Here is a 16,842-nt window from a genome sequence, read left to right on the forward strand (position 1 = left end):
CCCTCAAGCCCTGCAGCCGTGCACTGCCCCTCCCACCCAAGGCCAAACTCACCCCTCCCAGGATCTAATTACACTGCTCTCTGGCCTTCTGGACCTTTCTCCCTGCCATCCCTGCTCCCTCAGTCCCAGTGCATACACACGGATGAAAGTCAGCGCTGAGCCCCACGCGTGTCAGATCATGTGCACGACTCCCTGAAGCCTGGGTCACCTCACTTCATCCTTTCCAGTTCCGCCATTTCCTACAAATTTCATGATTCCATTTTTGTAACTGATAAAATCCCAATGTGCACGTATGCCATGTTTCCACATCTCCCTCGACGGCATCTCGTTGGTCCTTTTCCTTGCTCCTGTGGGCAGCACTGACCACATCTGCAGTGAGACACCGAGCCTGCCGGGCACATGCCCATGAGCGGCAGACCTGGGGCCCATGGTCCTTCCCACTGATTTCAGGAGTGTGTGCACAGGTTTGTGCTCCCACACCAGTGGGTAAGAGTCCCTCCTTCCCCGGATCCATTCCAGAGGCCACTGGCATCATTTTCTAGGTGACAGACATCCAGGGAGTGCTAAGATGAAGTCTCGGAGTGGTTTCAGCATGCATTTCAAGATGGGTAGGATACCAAACACTTTTTTAAAATATTTATTGGCCAACTGTTATTTTTAATTCATAATATTTCCGAATGTTTTTATTATAAAGAAACGTCAACACTGAGATAGTAATGGACGTAATAAATTATTTTAAGATACAAGATGGAGTACGCCATGTGTATTCAACCCAAGAAGCCTCCTGACACTCCTAAACCAAGATAAATTTGAACAGTGTGCGCTGTACGTGATGCTCACTCGCTGCTCCTCATCCCCATCCGTCTGCAGCCTCAAGCTAGCACAGCGTGTGCAATGCAACTCGTACTTGGAACAAAAGAAAACTTGGATTCAGAGTAAAATCTAGGACACTACATTTTTCAGACTTCAAAAAACTGAGAAAAACAACAAAAACATGTTAAATACAGGAAAAAGAACCCCATGACCAGGAGGTGATACCTGCAGGAAAAGTGGCCCAGGGGACAGCAGGAGACACTGCTTGGTTTCCACCTTGCTCACCATCAAAGGTCTCTGCGGCCTGGAAGGAAAGGCAAGACCTCTTGAAAAGGCCTAAAGATCAAGACTTTACACCAGCTGCCACACACTCAGCCCACAGGAACGCACTGCTCTATGGCACCCATCTCCCCACCCACACCCCTGCTCACCTCTGCACTGCTCCCTACCCACACCCCTGCTCACCTCTGCACTGCTCTCCATCCACACCCCCTGCTCACCCCTGTACTGCCCCCCACCCACACCCCCTGCTCACCCCTGCACTGCTCCTCACCCACACCCCCTGCTCACCCCTGCACTGCTCTCACCCACACCCCCTGCTCACCCCTGCACTGCTCTCACCCACACCCCCTGCTCACCCCTGCACTGCCCCCCATCCACACCCCTGCTCACCCCTGCACTGCTCCTCACCCACACCCCCTGCTCATCCCTGCACTGCCCCCCACCCACACCCCTGCTCACCCCTGCACTGCCCCCCACCCACACCCCCTGCTCACCCCTGCACTGCCCCCCATCCACACCCCCTGCTCACCCCTGCACTGCCCCCCATCCACACCCCCTGCTCACCCCTGCACTGCCCCCCATCCACACCCCCTCCTCATCCCTGCACTGCCCCCCATCCACACCCCCTGCTCACCCCTGCACTGCCCCCCACCCACACCCCCTCCTCATCCCTGCACTGCTCCCCACCCACAGGGCCCAGCCACAGTTCTCAGGTGAACAATTCCCTTCCTTACCCAATAACCTCATGTCAATCAAGTTTTATTTCATGTGTCTTTCATCACACTTTAATTTGTAAACTTTACTTAAACTATTCTAATTTAACTGGCCAGACATTTATCCATTTATGTAAATTTTTTCCTTAAAAATAGCCTGAGCAAACCTTTTATTTAAAAAGATGATTTAGATTAGATAGCCTTAGAGAGCAATCTGAGGAGCAGTGAGCCTGTGTTCCTGAACAGCCCACTCTGGGCTCTCGGCTGCTGAACGATAGAGCATTGCAAACGGTCTCTGCCCCTCAGGTAACTGACAGAGCAAGATCAGCACAGACACAGAGCAGTACCTTCCTCACTTTAACTCCCATCATGCACTAAGTCCTCAGACAGGCAGCACAGGACGAAGCCGCCCTCCTCCCCAGAACTGGAGAGAGAGACCCAGGGAACACATGGTGGCTGCGGTGCCAGTCAGTGCTCGGTCTGCTGTGCAGAGGAATTCTGAACCAACTGTGGCCTTTCTTTGGGTTTGTGATAGCTCAAAGACACGAGACGATGCTTGCATGCTGTCTTAAATAACAGCGTCCAAGCACCACGGCATGTCATGTGACAGCATCAAACACGTCCTTCCTCAATGTCAATGGGACTTCTACAAATCCCTAAACTCTCCATTTCAGCAACATGAATGAGATCCAAAACACAAAATATTGAAAAAAAGTATGAAAAACTCAAATGAGCTTTAAAAAAAAAACATTTTGGGATCAAACATGGAATGCATGGATGTCTATACTGACTGCTTGCCTGCGCTCGGAGAACATGTATGTCTACCCTGACTGTACATGGAGAGCATGCATGTCTACACTGACTGTACATGGAGAGCATGCATGTCTACACTGACTGTACATGGAGAGCATGCATGTCTACACTGACTGTACACGGAGAGCATGCATGTCTACACTGACTGCACATGGAGAACATGTGTGTCTATAGCAGCTGTCTGCACATGGAGAACATGTGTGTCTACAGCAGCTGTCTGCACATGGAGAACATGTGTGTCTACAGCAGCTGTCTGCACACGGAGAACATGTGTGTCTATAGCAGCTGTCTGCACATAGAGAACATGTGTGTCTACAGCAGCTGTCTGCACACGGAGAACATGTGTGTCTATAGCAGCTGTCTGCACATGGAGAACATGTGTGTCTACAGCAGCTGTCTGCACATGGAGAACATGTATGTCTACAGCAGCTGTCTGCATACGGAGAACATGTGTGTCTACAGCAGCTGTCTGCACATAGAGAACATGTGTGTCTACAGCAGCTGTCTGCACACGGAGAACATGTGTGTCTATAGCAGCTGTCTGCACATGGAGAACATGTGTGTCTACAGCAGCTGTCTGCACATGGAGAACATGTATGTCTACAGCAGCTGTCTGCATACGGAGAACATGTGTGTCTACAGCAGCTGTCTGCACATGGAGAACATGTGTGTCTACAGCAGCTGTCTGCACATGGAGAACATGTGTGTCTACAGCAGCTGTCTGCACATGGAGAACATGTGTGTCTACAGCAGCTGTCTGCACATGGAGAACATGTGTGTCTACAGCAGCTGTCTGCACACGGAGAACATGTGTGTCTATAGCAGCTGTCTGCACACGGAGAACATGTGTGTCTACAGCAGCTGTCTGCACATGGAGAACATGTGTGTCTACAGCAGCTGTCTGCACACGGAGAACATGTGTGTCTATAGCAGCTGTCTGCACACGGAGAACATGTGTGTCTACAGCAGCTGTCTGCACATGGAGAACATGTGTGTCTATAGCAGCTGTCGGCACACGGAGAACATGTGTGTCTATAGCAGCTGTCTGCACACGGAGAACAGGTGTGTCTACAGCAGCTGTCTGCACACGGAGAACATGTGTGTCTACAGCAGCTGTCTGCACACGGAGAACATGTGTCTACAGCAGCTGTCTGCACATGGAGAACATGTGTGTCTACAGTTACTGCCTCTACACTGACAGCTACGACAGATAGATAGCCATGTCCTGCTGCTAAAAAGAACCCTATGGGTTCTTGAATGGTGCCCCCATTCTCCCACTAACATTAATTATCCTCCCTGACTTTTTCCCAAATCCTAACTGGGTGAAAGTCTAACTTTTAAAAAGGAGGAACAAGAAAGCGCTGAGCACAGCGGGTGGTTCCCGGCCCCAGACCTGGCATCCCCACTCTTAATCCAGAGATTTTCCTGCAAGACTATACTGGCTCCATAAAAATAACTGGGTTATAAAGTATTTCAATAAAATGAACACACACTGAAAAGGACTAAGGAAGAGACGCTGCACTTTCAGCTAGCAACAGCCACGTACAGAATGCCCATCAAAGCCTGAGCAAACGTGGTGACCGCACAGACGTGTCCGCCAGCCCAGAGACACTACAAGCCCTTGTGTGGAGCGGGCCTGTGACAGAATCCAACTCCGGCTTCTCAGCACCAGCTCCGTGCACTGCTGACACAATCTCAGAACACTGCCTGATGCTTCACCAGCCACATTTAACTACCAAATGAAAACCCTTCCTACCGCCGAGATCAAAGCTTCGACAGCAGCGCACCACAGCATCTGCGTGGATGACACTTCTTGATTTCCCTCAATTTCAATCTTTGTTCCATTCAGAACAGATGATGAAGGCAGGGGGAAAGTTGGCTTGGTAAACAGTCTTGCAAACACAGGACCTGAGCTTTTTCACCAGGACACACTTTAAAAAGTCTGGGCACAGTGGTGTGCATCCGGAACCCCTGTGCTAGGAAAGCTGGTCTCTGAGGCTGGCCTGCAAGCCAGCATTGCCTACTCTGACAAGCTCCAGGTCAGTGACAGACCCTGGCCAGAAAAAAAAGTGACCAGGTGCAAGTAAGAGACATGAGAGGTCCCCTCTGGCCTCTAGCTCCTTGCACACTTGTACCAGGAACACAAACACACAAAGGAAACACGTTTTTGTAACAGTTTACTGTTACACAAAGTTAAAACAGATGGTGCATACCTCAAAGCCGCCGAAGTCGTCATCATCCATTCTTTAAACAGCACCTGAAACACAGGGTAACTGAGATGAGCACCTGCATCAAAGCCCTCCTGACTTACAGGAGTATGTACTGAGTTGTAAATTAAAGCTATTTCACCTGGATTACAAAATTATTAGGCTTTCTTAAACTGCATGTGTCCATTTTTTATCACTTAAAAAAAACAGCTGGTAATTGGTTTTTACTTTCTGGCAAAATTAGCAATTTTCTGGAACTTTTTTCAGTAACCATGTATTTTGCCATTTTCTGTTGAGACTCCAGGAGTGGAAAAATATTCTTTTACATTTTAATTTGCTTTTCCCAAAGTGGCGCTAGGGCCCCATCAGTAATGCTTCCTGCTTTCCGCATCTACCCCTCAGCTGTCTGGCAACATCAGCACAAACTCCAGCTAAGAACAGGGCTGTGGTGAGTTTTTGGAAATCTGTCCCCACCACAAAGGTTCTTCCCTCGGTTTCATGGCCGGGCTGAGTTAGGTTTTCAAAATTGATCAGCATTTTTGAGCTGTGGCCACGACTCCTGGAGCATTTGATATGTGTATTTTTAGCTGAAACTGCTTTGCACTTTTGGAAAAATGTGGAGCAAGTTACTGGGCTGATCAAGGTAAACCGAGTGGTGTTCATGAGAGACCAGGCGAAAACACGAGAGTATCCAGGATCGCTTGCGCCCTCAGTCTCAAGGCAGGAGGGAGGCGAGCTTCAGCGAAGCGTGTGCTAGGTCAAGGCCTCAGAGCCGCGCTGCAAAACTACAGCAGCTGAGGAAGGGAAACTGCTGAGAAGACAGAGGTAACTGTGGCGGTGTTAAAGGGTCCCCATACCCGAGAGCAAGACAGCAGAAGTGAGGGCCACGAGAAGCCGGCCTCGGCTCCAGGTTGCCAGCAGTCACGTTCAGCTTCATGAGAGATACATACCGCCATGGGCAGTGAAGGAAACCCTGCCCACTTCACAGAAGTGACAGCAGAGAGAGATACACTAAGCCCAGATTGCTTTCACTAGGCCAAGCAATTTTATTTTCAAGAAACAAGTAGAAAGTACAAAGGATGTACTTGGACGGCGAAAAGAACACTTTCAAACAGCGCTGTATCACCAGAGCCGCTAACACAGGACAGTGGTCACCATTCGCTCACAGGCTCATGGTATGGGAACAGTTCTCAAAACATGTATTTCTCTTTATGAACTTAGAAACTAAAGCGAAGCTAGCCATGTATATGCAGCACCTAGAAACTACAAACTAGACTTCCAGGGAGCGTGGATGGTGGCTACTCAGACATGCACTCACATTACTGTCTCGCTGAAGAGAACCCTGTGATTACATCTGTCAAGAAGAAACTGTGGAAGAACACAGCGTGCATCCGAACACTTAGCAGTCAAACTAAGCTCCGCTGTCCTCTCCCGCTGGCACCACAAGCTCTGGAGCCAAGTGGGGACTATTTTTAGCATCTGTGTATGCCGCTATATTCGGGTGTTCGGTTGAGAAGACGGTAGTTTCCAGAGCTGGGGCACATCCTGACACGGGACAGAGGGTACCAGCAAGTGGACAACACGAGCACACAGCGTGTTTGCTGTGGTGAGAAAGCAGATTCCTAAGCTCTGATTGAGCTATGCAAAATAAAGCGGTGGCCGCCAGTGCTCCCAGTTCCAGCAGCTCCTGCACTCCAAATAAGACAAGACACAGGTCTTCTTCCATGCTGCCAAAAAAGTACGCACAACTTCATTTAAAAGTAAAGAAACTTGTCCTGGATAACTTAAGAGATAGTGCTACAGAAATGTTATTTTAAAGCCTTTCTCCAAATAATTTATTTTCTTTTTTTTTATTATAATTTATTCACATTACATCCAGATTGTAATCCCCTAGCTCTTATCTTCCTGTTCTCACCATTCCTCCCTGACACCTCTGAGAGGTGGGGGGGGGGGGGGTCCTCCCTTCTGAGCACAGCCAATCAGGTCTCATCAGGACAGCCTGCATCCCTCTCCTTCTGAGCACAGCCAATCAGATCTCATCAGGACAGCCTGCATCCCTCCCCTTCTGAGCACAGCCTATCAGATCTCATCAGGACAGCCTGCATCCCTCTCCTTCTGAGCACAGCCTATCAGATCTCATCAGGACAGCCTGCATCCCTCCCCTTTTGAGCACAGCCTATCAGATCTCATCATGGCAGCCTGCATCCCTCCCCTTCTGAGCACAGCCTATCAGATCTCATCAGGACAGCCTGCATCCCTCCCCTTCTGAGCACAGCCAATCAGATCTCATCAGGACAGCCTGCATCCCTCTCCTTTGTGTTCCCACAGGGCCTCTCCCGGGCACCTGAGATCTTGTCAGAGGCAGTCCTCCTCCGGCCCCCTCCCCGTGTGGAGAATGAGCTGCCCATTGGCTGCCGCTACACATGGGGTCCAGGTCGTCTGCTCACTGCCCTAGGTTGGTGCATCAGTCCCTGCAGGGCCCTGGGTCAGTCAGCCCCTTGTGGAGCCCCTGACACGGCCTCCACCTCCCTTCATCCTTCCGTCCTCCATCTCTTACAAACAACTCGCAGCTGCAAGTCGCAGCATCTGTCCTGATCCCCATCGGTCGAGTCTCTCAGAGGACATCTATGTTGGGCTAATATCCACTTATAAGTGAGTGTATACCATGCGTGTCTTTCTGGGTCTGGGTTACCTCACTCAGGATAATCATTTCTAATTCCATCCGTTCCCCTGCAAATTTCAAGATTTTCTTGTTTTTGATACCTGAGTAGTGTTCCACTGTGTAAAGGTACCACAGTTTCTTTATCCGTTCCTCAGTTGAGGGGCATCTATGCTGTTTCCAGGTTCTGGATATTAAGAATAAAGCTGCTATGGACACAGTTGAGCACACGTCTTTGGTTTGTGGTAGAGAGAGCTAAGAAGTCACCGGCAAAATAATTCAAGGAAACTTTCTTTTATAAGACTACAGTGTAAGTAAGAAAGCAGAAGGAAAACACATCAGGGACAGCACAATTCACGGGGCGGGGGCTGGGGGGCTGGGGGGTGTCCGGCCGTGTGAGGCAGCTCCAGGCGCACAGAGGCTCCGCGCAGTGTCGCTGGGAGGCAGACGGCAGCGGGAGAGGCTTCTGACATGAGACCTGAGTAACTCACTGAGCTCAGGAATGAATAAAGCCATCTCCTCAGCATGCAGCCTCAACATGAGACACTTTTCTTAGAAGTATCTTGTGGAGCCGGGGATGGAGAGTCAATGGCAGAGGACTTGCCAAGCACGCACAAGGTCCTGGGTTCAAATCCCCAGAGCCACAAAAAGACAAAAACCAGTTATGGAAGACAAGAAAGAGGGCGTGTGACTGGGAAATGGAATCTGTCGGGCTGAGGACGGTAAAACTGACACCACGTCAGGAGTGGCCAAGAGGCGCCTAGGGCACATGGTCAAGCAAAAGTAACTAGCGGACCACCTCACACACTTACCACCGGGAGTGGGACTTTACACACTGGGAGGGAGGTCTAGGGTCACACTGGTAAGCACAGTGCTAGCCAACTGAGAACAGAAACCAACACACTGGACAAGAACAATAAACACCCACCCTTGTACTCAACAGTATATAACTGCAGTAAACACTGAGCAACTAACTGCACCCAAACCCTAGGTGAGCACTGAGAGAGAGAAAGAGAGAGACAGACAGACAGAGAGGCAGAGGGTGAGGAAGGCAGGTTGCCATGTCTTTCCAGCTAGAAGGCTGCGGCCATGATAAGCTCGATGTTTAAACACGCTCATCGCACCCCCTGCCCTGGGAAACACATATAGCAAGGAAGCAGACTACACAGCCGCTGGCGCCTCATAGAAAAACACCTCTACAGCCTTACGCTACGGCCATGAAAACAAACGTTATGATCCAAAACGGCCATGAAAACAAAGGTTATGATCCAATCTACCTAGCATTTCCATCAAAATAGTTAGCAAAAAGTCAAAGCAGCTTTGTTTCTTTTAGAAACTGAAGAGAAGTATAAATGCTTTTTAAAAAAGCATTTCCAGTGAATAAACTGTATTTTCCCCCCACATTACAAGTATTTACACACAAATAAACTGTGTCTCTGACATCAAAGCTGCTCAAAAGTAAAGCAGACAACCAGAAAGCGTACCAGAGAAAGAGCCTTCAGAGAAGGCCCTGTGGGCTCCTCAGGGGGCGCACCTAAGGAACCAGAGCCGGACTGAAAGAGGCCCCCCACCTCACTAGCCACACCCCTTCCTTGCAAAGTTGGGATCCAGTTTTTCTCTGTCACTTTCTGACTTCCGAGTCAAGTGAGGAGGAGGAGGAAACACACCGCATATGACTGGTGACAAAGACTGGCACTACAAGCCCCCCAGCTGAGGTCGGATGGCCAGCTGGCCAGCCAGAGGACGCCTTTGTCCTGCATCTGCAAGAAAGCCGCCGTCGTGTGCAGAGCATGGGCCATGACCTTGGCTGCTCAGCACCTTGCACTGGGCAGTTCCTGGATTGTTAATTCAAAGACCACTTTGGACTGGTGCTTTGGGAATGAAGACTGATGAGAAAAGTCTTCTAGACCTCAGCTCCTCAGCTCCTCGGCTTCAAACAAAGCATCTGACCTGTGGCTGCGCATCAGGGGAAGGGAAGGCGGGCTGCACCATTAGTGCCCATGATTAAAAGTAAGATATGCTGACATGTCCTGAAAAAGAGCTCGTGTGTCACAGTAACAGGCATGTGAACGCGTCTCCACAACCCACAGAGAACGCAGTGCTAGGGGCACGACCCCCCGCCCCGTCGCACAGCCTCACAGCCCTTCACAACCATGGGCCTCTACACGGCCTGCATCCACTATCGACAAGAGCAGGGTGTGATTCAGCGCTGTGTATCACACCTCTGCTGTGCGCACGTGTGTGCAGGTGTGATGTCAGCACTGTGTATCACACCTCTGCTAGTGCACATGTGTGTGCAGGTGTAATGTCAGCACTGTGTATCACACCTCTGCTGTGCGCACGTGTGTGCAGCCTCGGGACAGCTTGTAGTCTATCGAGCCATACTAGTGGCCCAACTGTCAACTCTATATTGCAATCATCTTCTGAATTATAAGCTAGTTTTTCTCTTTTTTAAGGCAGCTTTTAATAAACAAATTCTATTCTTCTAAATGTTTTAGTATTTTTTTTCTTTTAGTTTTTTGGGTTTGCATACTTTCAGATATATACCACCTGTACCAACAGTTTTAGACTTTTCAATGTTTAAGCTACACTTAATGTCCTGAAGCTGAAGGTCTAATTTCTTTATTTAAATCATAGAAGTTTGCCCCATTTCTTTTATTATAACTTCTTTCTTCATTAACCTGATACTATATCGGTGCAGTGGCCTTCCCCCACATTGCATGGTGTGCCCCTGTACTTCCAAAGGCAGAGCTAAGCGCTGGCACAGTCCTTGCAGGTGTCGTCCCTCTGACTGTCACCAGCTTTGTGTATGTAGATGCTTGTCTCCCCTCACCTGCCCGAAGGAGGACGCTGAGATTTTCATCACATCAAGCGGCTGTAGTGAGGGTCACGCAGCCATCAATGTCAAAGGGGACCAGAGAAGGACGGGGAGACCTACTGCGACTGGCTCAGACAGGATATGACTGCTTTGGCTGGGTTAAGAGGACAAATAGCAGGGGGCAGCGGGAACCATGGAAAGACAAGGGCAGGGCCCAGGTTAAGATGGGCTGAGAAGCTGCTGCAGCAAAGGCCACAGTGCATAGACGCTGGCTCCTCTTTATCACCAGACCTCAGCGGGATCTGCCTAAGCCCGAGATGCTGTTTTATCACATGACCCATGATTATGTCTGTCAATACCCAGCTGCAGAATTACTTTGATGGAAATGACGCCCACACAGCACTGGGCAGTCCTGCCCTCAGCCTGGCACGTGTCACTAACTGCACACAGCACTGGGCAGTCCTGCCCTCAGCCTGGCACGTGTCACTAAGTGCACACAGCACTGGGCAGTCCTGCCCTCAGCCTGGCGTGTGTCACTAAGTACACACAGCACTGGACAGTCCTGCCCTCAGCCTGGCGTGTGCCACTAAGTGCACCATGGATTCTCAGGGAAGCCTGCCATTTCCCTTAAAGCCCTTTTGTGCGTCTCCTGTCAGGGTTACCCCACTGCTCCGTGATTTTAGTGTCTCCTTTGACTTCACCTCGCAGTCTGCTGCCGTCACACACCAACGTCGCTGACTTTTGCCTCCATCTACTTTCGGAAAGCTCTCATTGGTGATGATTTATCTGCACATTCCATCATGTTAATTTTGTGTACAAATGGTCATTTTGCCTCTAAACAGCAAGCTTTGTTTCCCTCACTACGAGTCCTACCTCCTTGGGCAATGCTCCTCTGTTCACTGGCCGCTGGCCGCGCCCTCTCCACTGCTGCAGAAGCTGCAGGACGTCATTTGACAGGACGACAGCACTGTCCTTTCTCCTGACCCTGGGCACATGGGACCTCCCTGACCAAGGGAGGACAGGCGAGCACGAGCACTGAGAAGTGAGACTAGATGCCATTTTCTACCGCCAACTCCCTTGGCCTCGGAACCCTTGGTGATGAGTGCTGTCTGCACCCCGGGAGGCTGGGCAAGAGCCCTCAGGACTCCTGCTCACAGGCAATCTTCTAGCATTTCCCACCTAGGAAAGAGGCCTGCTGACAACTGGCACGTGTCACTGAGTGCACACAGCACTGAACAGTCTTGCCCTCAGCCTGGCGCATGTCACTAAGGGGGGTGGGGGGGTTCTACTTCCTTAATTTGCTGAGCATCATCATAGGATGCACACTGCCTATCAGTGAGACTGTCACACAGTTCTTCTGTCCCTCGGGAGTTTGGGTCATGTGATGGTGGCTGCCCTGGCACACCTGGGATGCCCGTGCCGTGTGAAAGCTCGCCGTGCACCAAGGAAGCGCCTGCCCCTCCCTCCTGCACAGGATCTTCATCTGGCTCCCTCATAAGGTCTGAGCCAGGCTCTCAGAAGCGGCTGGCGAGTTTTCCTCTTTTGCTGTTAATTAAAAGAGGTTGCATCAGAATAGAATACTCTATTTCTTTAGAATTTTGGCTAAAAAAAAAAATAACTTGCTTAGCAAATGATCTGGGCCTGTTGCTTGCTTTGTGGGAAGATTCAGTTTCTTATAATTATGGGACAATTTAGACTTTTAATTTCTCCAGATGTTTTTGTAATATTTTTTCTAGAAAATCTATTTTTAAATAGTTGCTATACAGTGGTTAACATTATTCTTGTTAGCACTTTTAGTGTCTGACTTATATATATTTTATATATATTATATATATATATATATATTAAGTAATGTATTATTTAGACCTCTGCTTCGTTTTGCTTTTTTTTATGTAATCACAAAAGGAGCTGAGCTCTGCCACAGCTATGGCCGAGTCGGCAGATTCTCTGCATGTTCTACCACGTCAGGGAGGGGGCAGATCCTGGTTTTCAAACACACGACCGGGACTGCCAGGAGGTGAGCTGTGTGAGACGCTGCTTCCTGTCCAGTCAGTGCTTTGAGTCCTCTAACTCGCTCGTGCAGTCTGCACTAGAAGCGCCAGGCGCCTGGCAGAAGAAAAGGTCGGCTCACTTAATGACATAAAGCATCTGAAGCTCTAAGCTGTGATGTGCAGGGCGGGGGACGGCTAAGAACACCAGCTGCTCGGACAGAGACCCAGGTTCAGTTCCCAGCACCACATAGTGCCTCAGTCCACAGCGGGCAAACACCCTCATCTGGTCTCCACAGACACAAGCACACAGAGGCGAAGAAGGCCCCCCCACAAACAAACGGTAAGAAGTAGATAAAATAAAACAGTCATAGGCACAAGCTATGAGACCAACAAAGAAGGAAACAGAACGTCCAGCTGTAAAGCAATGAGGCCGACCCAGAGAGCACACACGGTTATGAAGCAGGACCCGGTGTTTACATTCAGTGTTCGCATGTGTGTATGTACACGCACACACATGCTTGCTACAGCACTAGTGTGGTGGTCAGAGGAAACCTTACAGGAACCGGTTCCTCCCCTTCCACCATGTAGGCTGCGGGGATCACACTCAGCAGCAAGCACCCTCCTTGTGCCTTCTTGACAGTCCCCAAAAATGTCTAATGTAACCAATCTGAGAATACAGTGGAATGAGCGTTAGCGTGTGAAGGGTTAACAGGAGACAGAAGAGGACAAAGGAGGAAAATGAAATGTGCCAGTGATTCAAAGCCTCAGTGTGAAAGCAATCATCAATGGAGCCATCTGCAAAGCTGACACACAGAAGAAAGGTAGATACAGCAACAAAGTGTACCAAAACTGAAGCAGGCAAACTCGCGCACACAGCCATGAAAGAGATAAACACACACACACACACACACACACACACACACACACACACACACACACACACACCCCCCTCTGGTATTTAAAAGGAGAAAGAAAAAAAAAGAAAAAAGAAAAAAAAGAAAAAGAAAAAGCACCCGCTCCTGGGCTACTGGACGCTGCCAAACAGTCAACCATGCTGTAATTAAAACTCTAAATGGAGAAGGCACTGAGAATGGGAGGAGGAAAAAGCTGAAAATAAGATGCTCAAAACTCTCAAGATTAATTCATAACAAGGAAAGTCAGAAAATGCAACAAAATAAGCACCGAGTGTTCTAACCAAGCTAGTAAGACAGGAATAATCACAAGACAATGACCCCAGCAGTGCAGCGAGGGGCCCGAGGCGTCCAGCCCTCCCTGCAGGACTGCGCACTCCTCCCCTCCTCTCCTCTCCTCCAATGACATTTCTCTTATTTAATCTCACACATTTGTGTGGATTTCAAGAGTAAAAACTTTAATCATCAACTGACTGAATAAATGGCATAGCTAAACCATCCTGAATTGTCTGGCTGTGGCAGCTCTGGACGGACGAATTGCACCATTGGGCTAACCAGCCCAGAGACCTTTGAATCCAGACATAAACACTACAGAGACACCTGAGGCATAATGACAAAACTGTCTCACCACATTGCCCTCTTAAAAAACAAACAAACAAGCAAAACAAAACCCAGAGTGTGGAGTTGTAGACCCTCATGTAACAGTTTTCTAAGCCTCACTCTCAAACGTTGTCAATGTTCTGCCCAATTTATTGTCAAAATAACGTAGAAACACTTCACCATAATCCAACCTTTCTGTTTGCATTTCACCCTCTTCCCTTCTGGCACACAAAAATACATTTGGACTGCGCACGCCACTTTAAATGCATTTTACATCCACTCCATGACTAAACACAGTGCTAAGTTTCTGATGACCTCACAGTGGAGTTTTGCGCGCCTTCATCACCCACCAACACTCATCAATATGCAATCTTAGTTATGTGCCAATTTTTAAAGACCTAAGATGTCTTCATGTAGTAGGCTTTCCTCCTCCTCCTCTTCCTCCTCCTCCTTCTTGGTTATAAATTTAATGTAAACTCCCAGACACAGAGCAATCAACCTAAAAAGTCTGGACTGCTTGACAGATCTTGTGACTAACTTTACTATACTCTGTTACCAGACAAAGTGTAAATCCTTTAACAGACGCATCAATGTTCACATGAATGTGAGCACAAGCACCATCCACGCCAAACACTGAGCACTGAACACACACATCCAAATAATAGGCAATAGACTGAATAGCGTAGAGTGTGTGCGTGTGTGTATGCATGTATGTTATGCATGTGTGCATGTGCATGTGTGCATGCGTGCGCATGCGTGCATTTGTGTGTATGCATGTGTATATGCATGTGCATGTGAGCATGTGTGTATGTGCATGTGTGCATGCCTGTGAATGCATGCATTTGTGTGTGTGTATGTGCATGTGAGCATGTGTGTATGTACATATGTGTGTATATGTGTACATGTGTGCATACATGTGTTGCATGTGTGTGCATATGCATGTGTGTGTATAAGCATGCAATAACAGTTGATGAAAAAAGAGGTCACGAATTTTCCCATAGAGTGGGGAGGGGTAAATGTGAGGGTTTGGAGAGAAGAAAGGGAAGGCAGAATGTTCTAATTATTTTATAACTTCAAAAATAAAATTAAAAAACTACCTAGCTATGATCGGGCACTGAGGGACGGCTCCATTGGTAACACACATGATGCAGAAGCATGAGGAGCTGAGTCTCAGTCCCCAGCACCGCTCACTGCAGTTATAAACTCAACTGAGGGCAAGCACTTCCGGGACTCTGCTCTAGGGATGTGGGACCAGTGAACCCCCAGGCTCCCCGGGCAAACCACTGGCTCCAGGGTCACTGACAAGTCTAGCCTGGAAAGAGAAGGGGAAAGCGATGAGGACCCTGCAGACCTCCACACGCGCACACGCGTGCACGCACACGCACACACCAATGCACACAGAACTTCCACACAGTTGTCCACATCAAATTAAAGAGAGGAATCCGAACCATGATCTCACTATTAACATTATTTTTAAGGTAGTTTTCCTTAAAACAGGTCTCTTCATACTCCTACACACAGAGAGAAACATGCGCACACACATACAACATTTACACACACAGGCACACACATAGGCACACACTCACACACAAGCATACCACCTTCACCCATGTGAATGGTCCAAGCCAACACTCCTGATCTCCAGCCTGGATCTCTACTGTGTCACAGCCACACACAAACACACCTACACTTGCGTCACTTCATCGCTGCAGTGTCTTACTGTAACGCGTATTTTCCATCATCTTAGATTTTCTTCCACGGCAACCTCTACATGAAAACGTCTCCTGGTTGGGACAGCTCCCTAATTTATTCTCTCTAATGGAGACCCAGACTACACTGCAGACCGACAATGCGTACGCGTTCACTTGATGATTCCCTCCTGAAAGACACAAACTGTGCTCAGCTGTCTGTCTTTATAAACAGAAAGCCTTCCATGCTGAGAATGCTTCTACGGAACGAATTCCAAAGAATGGAAGTGCTGAGTCAACGGGCATATGTATTTTTAATTTTTATAGCTAGTGTCATATCCCTTTGCAAAAGGCTCGACTAATCCACATTTCCAACAGGAAAATATAAAAACGCCCTTGCGCTGCTGCATGTCTGCGTAGCTGTCGCTGTTCCCCTCAGCCCTCCTGACCCCCACCCCCACTCGCACCAGTCAGGAGAGCCAGAAGCTTCTCCACAGCCTGCTGCTTCCCAGTGTCCGCGTCCATTTCCCTCCACTGCTGCTTCCTGTCTGTCAACATACACGCAGCTGTTGCCTTCATGACATCTGTGTGGAGACGATGCGCTGTATAAGACAGCAGTGCAACCTGACTTGTCCCCAAATCAGCAGCCAGCTGGTCCAGACAGGGACTGAGTGTGTGTATGTGTGTGTATGTGCGGTGAGTGGAACGTGTGTCTATGTGTCAATGTGTGTCTCTGTATCTATGTGGTGTGTGTATGTGTGTACGCATGTGTTTACGTATGTGTGTGCGTGTGCGTGTGCGTGTGTGTGTGTGTGTGTGTGTGTGTGTGTGTGTGTGTGTGAGTCTCCACATATCCATGTGCAATACAGATAGCATCTGTTTCAAGGCCCTCCACCTGGGCCCCTACCTCACTCTCTTCAAAGCTATGTTAGTTAGATTTTATCAAAAATGCCTGGGTCAGCTGGTAAGACAGAAACTCAACTAAGAAAAATGCCTGCATCAGACTGGCCTGTAGTCAATCCTGTAGGGGAATTTCTTGACTACTGCTTGATGTGGGAAAGCTAAGTGCACAGTGGTGATGCTAACGCCAAGGCAGGTTTCCTAGGTTGTCTAAAGAAAGTAGCTGAGCAAGCCATGGGGAGACAGCCACCGGGCAGAGCTCCTCCGCGGCCTCGGTCCTGCCTCTAGGCTCCTACCATAAACACCTTAATATTACTCAGAGAATCTATATCTTCTATATTTTATGTTTATATAACATATTAATATACAATTTCATACGTTATACAAAATGTCATCACTCCTATCACCAGATAGAAAATCCACAAAACGGGAACAAAGGCAACGGCT

General features: G+C 48.7%; 1 protein-coding gene across 1 annotated transcript in view; it reads right to left on the reverse strand.

The window, feature by feature from the left end:
- CCDC91 (coiled-coil domain containing 91) overlaps positions 1 to 16,842 on the reverse strand; it is a 181,348-nt gene that overhangs the window by 135,275 nt on the left and 29,231 nt on the right. Inside the window, exons 2-3 of the mRNA XM_084766575.1 lie at positions 4,835 to 4,878; positions 1,039 to 1,117 (exon numbers count right to left, since the gene is read on the reverse strand). Of these exons, the coding sequence (XP_084622701.1) occupies positions 1,039 to 1,117; positions 4,835 to 4,864 (109 nt within the window). The 5' untranslated portion in view covers positions 4,865 to 4,878. The remainder of the gene's footprint in view (positions 1 to 1,038; positions 1,118 to 4,834; positions 4,879 to 16,842) is intronic.

This window comes from Acomys minous (assembly GCF_964271855.1).
Source record: "Acomys minous genome assembly, chromosome: 17".
NCBI lineage: Eukaryota > Metazoa > Chordata > Mammalia > Rodentia > Muridae > Acomys > Acomys minous.